The 12360-nt window shown below is 37.6% G+C and overlaps 1 protein-coding gene across 3 annotated transcripts in view; it reads right to left on the bottom strand.

The window, feature by feature from the left end:
• SYBU (syntabulin) overlaps nt 1-12360 on the bottom strand; it is a 63441-nt gene that overhangs the window by 38596 nt on the left and 12485 nt on the right. For all 3 annotated transcript variants that reach the window (XM_050940882.1, XM_050940881.1, XM_050940879.1), the window contains exon 3: nt 7419-7616. In XM_050940882.1, coding sequence (XP_050796839.1) covers nt 7419-7616 — 198 coding nt within the window. The remainder of the gene's footprint in view (nt 1-7418; nt 7617-12360) is intronic.

Genomic DNA, 12360 nt, shown 5'->3' on the forward strand with positions numbered 1-12360 from the left:
TGTTCGTGATGACAATGTCTGGTTGCAGTTGGCTGTTGGTTTCAGGGATGGAATTGTAAACTGAATTGTAACCCAAAACCAGCCAAAACTGATCCCTTTGGCAAAGCAGCTCTGTCTGCTGATCACCGAGGCAGAGTAGGTGAATCTATGCAAATACAGTCTGCTCCTGAAGTGTCCCCCGACCCCACCCCAGTTTCAGATGTTAGGGGAGAGCTCATTCAGATCCTGGCTTACACACTAATTATTATTAAATCAAAATGTCTGAGACTCAGAGAGTATGTTTGTAAACCAATGACCACAGGCAAGAGGTTCCATATACCCTTACCAATCAATCCCTTATGTCATTCAACCCATCTTCCATGTTTTTTGTTATAAAACCTATATTTAAGTAAATATTGGGAGTAGACTTAACTTGGGTCTGATTGCAATTTCAATTTTCAGATCAGCACTAAGTGTTCTAACATTTTATACCATCCAATATTTAACTATTTTGACTGCTCCCAGGAATTAGGCACTGATCGTCCAAACTTTTGTACACAAGTAAAGTTAAGCTTATGCACAAGTGTTTGCAGGATAGGAGCCAAAGTGCATGCCCAAATCAAAGCTCAGATTTATGACCAAATACTATGCTCTTTGATATTCCATTGTTCACAATTATACCTCCTTCAGATGACAGTGCTCTTGAAATGCAGAAACATTAAAACAGGTTACTAAGTACTGTAAAATAAATGACAATAGAAAGTGATGTATTTTATAATCAGTCTCCCTGCCCCTCCACACTCCAGCCCCTTTGAATTTGCAAATAAAATCAAGCACAATAATTTATTTTATGGATCAAATTGGGGGAAAACAGCAAGGCTACACCCTAAGTACAGTCTTTTAGATATGTTAATTTCACAATAAAACAGAATGACCCTGCTTTTAGAATATAGTTATACATTTCCTAATGAGCACTGGCAGGATTTTAAAATGCATTTCAACATGATAGTGAAAGCACAACTCGCTATTATGAAGGAACAATGGAACCATTCCCATTTCAAAGCATCTATTCAAACTAGGACATTCTGTGTCTTTAGTCTGAAAAGCAGACACAGTTCTATTATTTTTTCCATTGTTTGCAGAAATGTGCAACAAACTGAGAACAAACAAAAGCAACCTAAATGCAAGATACAAATGCTGTCGTATAAAGCCATTATTAAAACAGCTTCTTTTCCCGCCCCATTCGGAAAACAAACCTGTCATTCTACAGTTTTATGACCATGAGAAATGTAAGGTTCTTCATGGCAATCTATGTATCAGAACTGTTCCTAATATAATCCTCTCCTAGGATTTACAGACAATCTGGATACATACAAACTATTCTGTTTTTGGAATGGGGCACCTACGTTCTGGAGTCAGATGTTACTACTTCTGTCTTATCATGTGAAGCAGAGGAAGCTGACAAAGGATTATCTGAATTATCCAGCCAGGTGTCCACAATATAAACTAAATTAGGGGCCTTTTCAATGATTCACTCTTGGATAGTGATGGACTTATTAGCCACTACCCTTGCTTTGAATGGCCTGGACCAAAAAGTAGAGTCCCAGGCAGCCACTGTCCTGTGTTCCCAATGATGAGGCACCAGATGAAATCAGCAGGACTGTTAAATGTTAATAACCCAGTCTCCTGTCTACCCTCTTCATGACTGTTATAACAAGAGCTCAAAAAACCAACACTTTAGGGAAACTGTCCCTTCCTCGTCCTCCAGCTCATGGAAATGTTGTTCTGCCCTTTCCGTAACGTTACAGTGCTAGTTGATGGGGCACAGCCTCTGAGTATCCACAGTCAATATAGAGGTGACTTGACTCTAGACTGGTATTCACTCATGTGGAGGTAAAACACAACCCTAGACCCCCAAAGATAAATCCCCATCAAAATAGGAAACACTTTCCCCCATACAGTTCACAAATCAAACACCATGAACTTTACCAGTTACACTTTGGATAGTTTATTACCACCTCATTAAAATAACTTGTTACTTGACAACACCAGTAGAAGTAGAACGGATCATAACAACACTGCACAGTAAGTGTAACATTTACTCAGTGTAACGGTAAGTTGAATGACATTTTAAAATAGCTAAGGATCATTAAGCCTTTCACTCATTCATGTGACCTGCATAGGATTGAACTAGCAGCATATAGGTATCAGAGACAGAGCAGGAATAGGGCAAGTGCACACTGCCATTACAGATTAATTGATTCTGGTGTGATGCAGTCCACACCTATTTCAAGAAAAAAAAGCTGATGAATGACAAGGCTCAATTCTAAATCATTGTTATTATTGGACCACTGGTCACTACAATGTCCAAAATGTCCTTAACGTCACCATGATCTATTGACACAACTATAGTTACAATCTTTCCACCCAATGAAAGGAAGAAACTTCCTTCCCTAGCTGAAGAAATAACTACCGAGAATTGCTGTGGAGGAAGCACAGCTGATCTTCAGGGACAGAAGTGGGTACCTGTGCCTCATATTGCTCAACAAAGATTATTTTAGCTATTTCTGGTACTAAGTGATTAGCTCCAAAAGGAATCTCCCTCCTACGCTGGACTGAAGATGTCCATGATACTTTGAAAGCAAAACCATAGGTCTTGATTTTCTGAGCAGAAATGAAGAGCACTCCCACTAGACCTATGTGCCAGTCTACAATTACCAATATTTAGACACTTAAAATTGAATGTATCTTTGTCCAACTTTAACAGGCAAATACTGTATATGGCTTAAAAGCATTTTTAATTCAGCTATATTTTAATTCAGCTATATTTTAATTCAGTAAATCCCCAATTCCTCTTTTTTTATCACGTCTCTATAAATTTATCATGAGTTCCAAACTTAGGGCCTGACTGCAAATGCCATATTTACACTAGTAAACAATATTTCACAGTAATGTTCCCATTAAATTTGGACAAGTGAGAGGACACAGAACTCAAAAGAACAAAAACCTGCCAATGTTCTTAATAAGATTTTCATGTGACTTGCAGGATTTAGAGATGGGATTTATCAGGTGTCTTGTAGGACATTCTCCTGCCAGAACTGTTCTCTGCAACACATTTTCTACTGTTTTTTATTACTGAGAAAAACAAAATAAGATTAAATGAATCCTAAGATGAAAACTGTCGTGACACTTTGCCAAGAAGGCCAATGTGGATTAATGCCATAGTACTTATTGCCAGTTTCTCCTCATCCTTCTTGAGAGACTCAGTGCAAATTTTAAATTCTAACACACGCATTCATCTGTGTGTTGTCCAATTTCTTTTAAATGAGGGGTATTGGTTTCCTTTTTCAAACTGGTTTGGAAATTCTTCTATAATAACACTTGTTTGAATCAGACATAGTGCACAATCAATATATTATAAACTGATATGAATAAGTAACATTTCTAAATATACAAAACTTTCAGTCACAGGTTTATCACAATGCAGCAACAATGCACTGGAGGATTAAGAGTAGTTCACTAGGCAGACAATATAAATTATGCATGCATCCGACGAAGTGGGTATTCACCCACGAAAGCTCATGCTCCAATACATCTGTTAGTCTATAAGGTGCCACAGGACTCTTCGCTGCTTTTACAGATCCAGACTAACACGGCTACCCCTCTGATACGGAACATAAATTATGAATGGATTCTTAAAACTTACATTTTTATTAGACAAGAGCCACAGACGGTTTACTACAATATGCTAGTGTCTTATGCTCCAGGAACTGATCCCACGTTGCATTTGACTTTTTCAAATGTAGGCAGTAGAGAGAAACTGATAATGTCAGAGCAACAAAACAATTGTTGGACAACAGCCTGGGAACAGGCTAGGGAAGTCCCAAGAGCACAATCTAACGACTATCCCACATTGAGATTTCTGGAATTATCTAAATATTTGCTTGAGTGTTACTGCTGGAATAAAGGACTCCCTGGGTATATAATGAAAAAAACACAACGGACAAATGCCCAATCAGGTGGCAGTACGATACATATATATATAAATTACATAAGATTAGCTCAGCACAGCATATCTGTAAATTAAGGTGGTGTTAGGGGTGGTTTATTTGTAGCTCCCCATAAGCAACCACTGTTCTGCTACTCTTCTGTGTAAATCTCATACAGATATTATCTTCATAAAACCAGTGTGAATTGTTGGGAGAGAGGAATGATGTTATTTATATATTTAATTAAAAATATCCTTTCAAATGGCTGGGAACCACCAAGTTGTACATATAAGTAGATTATGTAAGTAATCACATGGACTTATTCCTGTTACCCTCATACTTCCTCCCACTTCCCTCTTATTGTTTCTTCATTACCCTCACTCTGCATATTATATTCAATTAGATTATAAATTTCTTGGGATGGGGTCAGATCTCTCTGTGCGAGAGAATCACCAGAAACTCTTGCACAGACAGGGTGTACGAAGTGAACCTACCTCACATCGAGAGAGACAGGGAAAGCAGAGCTAAACAAGCATTGCCTCAATCCCCACAGCCAGAGGGAAGGGAATGGAGCTCAGCTATCTCTCTCCATTTCAAGAATATTAGGAAGAGATTCAATCTCATTTCACCAAGAAAGGTGTGGTGCAGTTGGTGAAAGGAGCTTGAAAGTACTTTCTGTGGCACAGGAAACCAAGAATCAAGTACCACCTCAGCTACTGCCTCTCGCACAGTGGAGATCTGGCACGTCACAAGAGCTGATGTGCTTGATTTCTCAGGACAAGGATTACAACCTTACTAGAGGAACACGTTATTGTGGACTCACCTATGTACTGACCCTGACAGCCACAAAATAGGCAATCTGCTTGCATGAAGAAGTTAATTGTAATGAGGACAAAATAATGTTTCTCCAGGATGAATGGGTGGGGATCTCAAAGATACAAATATGGAGAAAACGCGTGTTCTTGTTCCTCAAAGCACTATCACAATTAAAAAAAGTAGTTTATTTAAATATCCAAAGCAAGTCAGTCTGCAGAGACTTAACTCAAATGGAGTCTGCTTCCAGGTGTTAGCAAGAGACTATTAACTTCATGTCATACTGTAATGCACATGTAATAATTTGAAACAACAAAATTAGTTAATGTGTCAAGTAACTTAATAATCTTACATGTACAGGGGCCTTTATCCAAAAAGATTTCTGAAGTGTTCTACAAATATTACCTTTGACTATATGCATATCCACATAACTTTCATTCAATGGACTATTTATCTTGCAGCTTTGACCAACTCATGTGCTCTATTCACTCCACCTCAAACAACCCTCCACACTAGGGCACTTGATTTAAACAAAACAAAAAACACCACACAAACATGTGCCATAGAAATGTTTCTTTCTCTCCCCCACAAACAAATATTACACAGGTCTGTGACACCACGGTTCTCATTATATTTACTCCTGGCCAAGCGTAAGGTTAAAGGTCCAATATCTCATGAGCCATTTGGGTTAGATATAAACCTCAGAATGTTAGAAAGACAGGAATTTCCTTTTCCAATAGTAACAGGCATTTTGTCTTCAGCTCTGGTAGACTTCAAGATACTGGACTGTAAAATCATGACATTATGATGTGATAGTAAGGCTGTTCTAGAGATCTCTAAAATCAGTTATAATTTTGCTTTTCTTATGAGGCTGGTAAAGTTTAATTCAAGGCACAAGGCCTCTTGCTTTGCCACCCCAAGCAGACAAAAAAAAAAAAAGAAAAAAGCAAAGCTGCGATTGCGATCTGCTGCAATTCAGCGGGACGTCCTTCACTCTGGGCAGGAGTGAGGGATCCTCCACCAAATTGCCGCCAAATCCCTGAAAGTGCCACCCCGCTTCGGAGTTGCCGCCCCAAGCACCTGCTTGATAAGCTGGTGCCTGAAGCCGGCCCTGCTTGCTAGGTTTTTTTTTTCTTTAAACTTATTAAAACAATTTTCAAAATTGTTTTAATGAGTTTAAAGAAAACTACATTAAAAGTGTGGCTTAACAAGAGTGTAATGACATGATATAAGCTTTGAATGACTTGCCCAATTCACTTATGGCACAAAATGATTCTATTATACATAATCACTTTGTTCTCAAAAGGAACTGCAGCTGCCTTCAGGGCATAACACTGTAGTTGCTTAACAGCACCTCAAACCAACAGTCTAAGACAGGAAGAAAGTGAATTACCATATCTAATTGGAGCTGTAGGTGGAATTTAAAATAGAAGATACCTTTCCAAACTGGAATCTGGGAGTGCACCTGAGCTAGTCCACCCCGCAGTAAGTACCTAGGGCTTGATTTTAAGTCCGCTGAAAGCTCCCACTGATTTTAATGGTGCAGGGCCAGTCCGGTCCTTAGAAATCTTTAATGAACGTAAGTGATCAGAGACTGAATTTAACCCCTCATTTGAGAGCTATCACCTTGGTTACAGAGTGTCCTCTAAAACCATGTTAGGTCATTGATTCAGAGCTCAGAAAGAACAGACCTTGGCTACTGAATCATCAACTCCACTTATTAGAATGTAATACTACTGCTAAAACATTTCACCATTTGGTAAAAAACTCATACTAACAATTACGTTTAACTCTCAACTCCACAATGGAAAAAATGAAGAAAAAAAGCCCTTTGAAAAGGCAAACACACAAAAGCCATTTAAAAAGGAGGTAAACAGTAATGTTGCATAACATTCCCCATACCCCAATTTCCCTTACTTGGGATCTCACATAATCCTCATGTCCAATGATGTTCACATTTATTAAATCTATTATTTCACATTTTATTAAGTTAAGTTAGTGTCTGAAAACAGTAGTAGCCAAATTACCCTCTTGGATGCTCTCATTAAAATCACACCCACCCACATTTGAGGGTGCACTTATGAGCAAAGGGAGAGATATTTAAAGGTATTTAGGAACCAAAACATACAGATAGGTGCCTAGCTGAATTTTTGAAAACAATGGGAGTTAGGCACCTAGGCACTTTTGAAAAACCCCTAGGTTTCTATCTGCATTTTTAGATGCCGAAATGCCTTTAAAAAACTGGCTTAAAGAGGCTTGATATGGAAAAAAACATGTGTTTAAAGAAGTTAAGCAAAGCCCCTTCCATCCCAGTCCCAGAATGATTTATAGGGATGTGTCACATACGAAAACAAACAAAAATATGTGCAACTTCTTCTACACAGAAAAAAATGCATTTCAGCACATTTCACATCACATCCAGTCTTAAACAAATTATAGCAAGGTCTCAAATTATTATGTTGTCACTAAAAAGATCCACTCTTTACTGCTGTTCAAATCTTGCAATTAATCATATATAAAGGGCCCAGCACCAGCTACATAAACAAAATCCTCTGTGCTGCCTGATGAAAACTTTGAAAATAAATTGTACACATTGAAGAGAAATTAATAAAATGAAATGATCTAAAATGCACGTACCTGGTTTTACAGGGTTTGTCTTTGTTTCCTTCTTATATCGCGCAGACTGTGGGTTTCCTTCCCCCACCGTTCCAGCATTACATTTCTTTTTGGTATAGTCTCCATCACTGCCAGTACAAAAACTAATTGGACTGTTTCCAGCATCAGAAGGAGTCTTAACAGGAGATACTGATTGGCTACTAGGGCAGCCAGTGTCATCTGAAAAGACAAAAAATGAACACAAGATTTGTTACCTAATAAGTAAAATGAAGAGGGCAGAAGACTTTTGGACTATACTACACACAAATCAGAAACAGAGTTCTCTAAAACACACAACCTGTGCACAAAGATAAGGCTCATTTTGTTCCTGCACTCAACAACTGAATACACCATTTTGTGAGTGCAATATGGTTCTTGGATACATAAGTGTTATAAAATGCCACCGTAAATATTTGTTTCCATAATTCTGTGAAGGTACAAAATCAGAGACAACTTCTGAAAACCTGGAGCCAAGATTAACCTCCTCTTATTCAGCATGGTAATGGAATATTATAACATGAAATATACAAATTAAGAAATGTGTTAAAATAAGAATTGCTTTGTGTGCGTGTGTGCATGTGACATATATAGCCAATTTCTGACAATCCCATATGTATGTATGTAACTATGGGCCAAGAGTGAGAATGCGGCAGCTTTTTCCTCACAGATCCTTCCTACCAGAACTATGGAAGGGCCTTCAAGTTAAAAGGCATAAGCTGTATGGTTACAGATGACCAGTTTGAGAGTGCACTATCAACACACACCTGTTTTGGTGACAGTATGTTCTACTGACTATACAATATATATTGTCAGTGCTTTTTTAGACTAAGGCCTTAACTTCTTTGCTAGAATGCAATTCAATGCACATACCAAATACTTTGGATGAGTCATTTATTTGGGTCTTTGACGTATACTTATCTACAGCAAAACATCACTGCAGATAATATAATGTATATTGTTAATTTTAATTATTTACTATATTGTACAATGCATCTAGTGTTGCTTAAGGATTTTGGTTGGGCATTTTCGTCTCTGTGATGGATAATTACAACTGAAGTATTTGTTTTGCTTTGTATTTTTCTGCATTTTTTACTGAGCAACTCTAGTATTTTATTATCCTATAAATACCCACAATATGATAAGCAAACTGATCCAGAATATTCATTCGATTGTTGCAATCAATGTACACTCTATATGCATGAATTCAGAAATGTAATTATCATTTTACTGAAAACAATAAACATGCCTCAACATGAATTATTTTTCTTTTAAACCAACTCTTTTTATTATATGGAGATATATCTATTTCATAGAACTGGAAGGGACCAAAAGGTCATTGAGTCCAGTCCCCTGCCTTCATAAACAGGACAGATTTTTTTCCCAGATCCCTAAACGGACCCCTCAAGGATTGAGCTCACAACCCTAGGCTTAGCAGGCCGATGCTCAAACCACTGAGCTATCCCTCCCTCTCCTTTTTCATTTCCAGAAAGTGGCTGTATGATACCTGGCACTAAAACTGCTGCACACTAGGAACAGTACTTCTGTGTAAACCAGCATTAGTGTACATAAGCATTAGCTTCCATCTCTTGGAGATACAGAAATGGTGGTTTATTCAAAGTTGTACAACCACAATAAAACTACTAGCACTCAAATACAAGTCATCGTAAAAAGGTATCCAGTCCAGAAAGTCAACATATTTATGAAAAAAATCCTTCCTACTGTTATTTGAATGCCTCCTGAATACTCACCTCTTTTGTGATACCCACAATAACTGACTTATTTGTTTAAATTATAATATATATTATATTAAAAAAAACTGAATCATGATGTCACTTTAAGGTCAGAAATATCCCATGTCCCAGAGAACTGAGTCACTTATTTGTTCTTTCTAAGGGTAAAATAAAGCCAGTATCTTTCACTATTCATTTGCACTGTGCATTCATCTTGTATTGTCTTCATGAATAAAACTCCCCTCCACACGCTGTAATGTGACACACCCTGATGTACCTATACCTTAACTAAGTACACAATCATATTTCTGTAACCACTGTTACACTGCAGTTTGCTCATTGTCATGTCTATAAACCAGGTCTGCTTCTGCAATAAGCTCTGCATGGGGACCAGGCTGAAAACAATGTCTACCCATAGAAGAGGAGTGGAAAGAAAGGGCTAGAATGTGTAATGTTACAATCTGACTGAGAGTAAGGGGCAGCACAGAGCTAACCTAGGATCAGACGAGAGAATGGTTATTACATCTTTTTTGTGAAGCATCTTATTCCCCTTACTGTGCCAGGTCAGTTACCCTGGCGATGAGTGCACTATCTAACTTTTTCCACCCATTTGCTTGCAAGAGTGAGTCTCAGACAAGCTGTCTTTGCTCTTCTCAGGGTGGTTGGAACAACCAGCCCTTCACACTGCCAAACCAGGAAGTAAGTAAGGGCCTACTTCTCCATACTCCCTGCGCAGCTGAGTAAGAAATATAACAATCTAGTCCAAAAGTAAAAGTGGCCAGTCTGAGTTAGTTCTGGGGGGGCTCTGCCTGCTTCCAGCAATGTTGCTGAGTCAGGAGGACAACCATATCTACTTTGTGAATTACCTGCAACGCCCACAGGTGAAGAATGTTTGCTAACAGTCTATTCCAAGTTAACAAAGAGACTGAGCAGATTCCTACCTGACCATATTGCAAACTTTGTTAGCTAATACTTTTGATTGCTGCAGATAAGTTCCATACTAAATTTGTTCGTCTTCTTTTGGCAATTTACAGGTACCTTTTTCCTACCCCTAATTAGTCTCAGTTCCTCATAAGATAAGAAGACAGTTCAAAGATCTATTAAACCTTTCAGTCCAATGCCCTGCTAACACAAGGTTCTTCCTTACATTATATTATCTTGTTCTTTATTTTACTAATTCATACAAATCTCATGATCAAATTCAATATGTAGAGGAAAATAGAAGGCAATTTCCTCAAGATCAATACCAATTTTCTTCTGTGAATTAGTCAGCAGAACTCACCAATTTTTACCACATAAAACATGGAAAGAGTATGCACAATTTATCTACTGGACATGGATTGGTTCTGCTGAGTGAACTCTTGAATTCTGTTTAAGCAACAAATTTCACTATTTCTAGAAACACCATCTCTTTTAAAGCACACCAAAATTTACAAAACCTTAACATTATATTTAGAATATAGTTTAGGCACAAAGTATTTTAAACATCAGGGAGAAACTCTACTTCAAAATATCTCAGGAGCTGATGAAATCCTGTGAAGGTGTTTTATTTTAAAACAAACAAAAGACTCCTACCCACAACTCTGAATTAAAGCATTAAGAAAAAGCAACAAATGTGCAAAACTAATAACAAATTAGGAGATAAGAAAGCAGATTAGCAAAAGAAAATACATAGAAAATGCATGTTTTGATCAGCAGACAGTTAATATGGCCACTGATAATGAACTGCTTTCACGTCCCATTATAATTAATTTGATTAAGCTCCACAGCTTGCATTGTGATATGACACTTATCAAGGGAACAAAGTGAACTTGGCACTTATAACAATAAGTCTTCTCTAGTCATATCATTTCTGACCTTTAGACACTTCAACAACCGAGTCAGAGTTTTAACTTCAGCTGCAGAAAATGAATGGTTTTATTGTACTCCTCTTTCCTGTTACTGTTTGTTATTTTTAACAAGCTATACACCTAAGGCTTCTGTGTGAACTTGTAATTTAATAGTTAGTATGGAAAAAGTGAACCTGTAAACATTTTTTGGATCTAGTTCATGCTGCCAAAGAGACATTTTTTCCTTAGCTATATCAGATGTACCTTTCAATGCAGTGTCTTCTGCAGGATCAAAATGTTCAGTATTGCCAAAAGTAGCAGCTGCACATGCAACAGTACTGTCTATCACAAGGGGCAAGATAACCTCAGCTGTGAGTTGAGAATGTACCTCTGCTAATCAGTTTGCAGGTGACCTCCCATTAAAAAAATGGAAGGGGAAGGAAAAACACTGGAAGGGGTGCACATTTGCACATTCTAAACAAGATCACCCATCACTGTTCTTCATCCCTCTCTCATGACTGCTATGGAAATCCAAAAAAAATTAGTTTTAAAAACAATATTTCAGCTACATTTCCTACAAAGCAGAGCACTGAAAAATCTCAATAGCATGTTTACTCCACTAGAAAGAGTGAAGCTTGGCAGCATATCACACTAGTATAGCCAACTTTCATCCCACACATATACTCAGGTTTATAAAAGGATAAGTCCTTAAAAGCATTTACTGCCAATACAGAGTTTCTTTCAAAACAATCTTTAACTATGTCATGTAGACCATTTAAGGTGTTTCTTTATACACAGGTTCCTTTAAATGCTGCTGTCCATTTTGGGGAAGAGAGAGGTTGTGAAATATTTGAACTACCTAGAAACAGGTCAGGAACGCAAGGAGCACATTCCTGAAGCTGTTAATCAAATAACTGAAGCACATAAATCCAAAATGGAATTTACCATTAACTACTGCAAGAAAATATTAATGTAGTTTGCATTATGGTCAGCTAAGGACTCAGTTTCGTAACTCAATGGAAATTTTGCCTGAGTAAGAAAACTCAGGCCCAGGCGGAACACTTCATATGGTAGTTCTCCTGAAGACATATGAGTTTTAGGAAGCTATCATAGAGAGAGGGCTTGAAGAATTCTCTTTAGATGGTACCACTGTTGACCTTCTGCTTAGGAATTGTTTACTTTTATTTTATAAATACATAAAATATCAAATACACATCAGAGCACATATGTTGAAATATATTGCATAGCTTTCATTGTTTTCTTCACTGTATCTATATTCTATTCTTTTGAAAGCACCCTTGTAAGACCATCTTGCAAATTAATCTTCACCTTGAATGTCAACTGGATTTTATTGTTGCAAAACTG

The sequence above is a fragment of the Gopherus flavomarginatus genome, chromosome 2 (assembly GCF_025201925.1).
Source record: "Gopherus flavomarginatus isolate rGopFla2 chromosome 2, rGopFla2.mat.asm, whole genome shotgun sequence".
NCBI lineage: Eukaryota > Metazoa > Chordata > Testudines > Testudinidae > Gopherus > Gopherus flavomarginatus.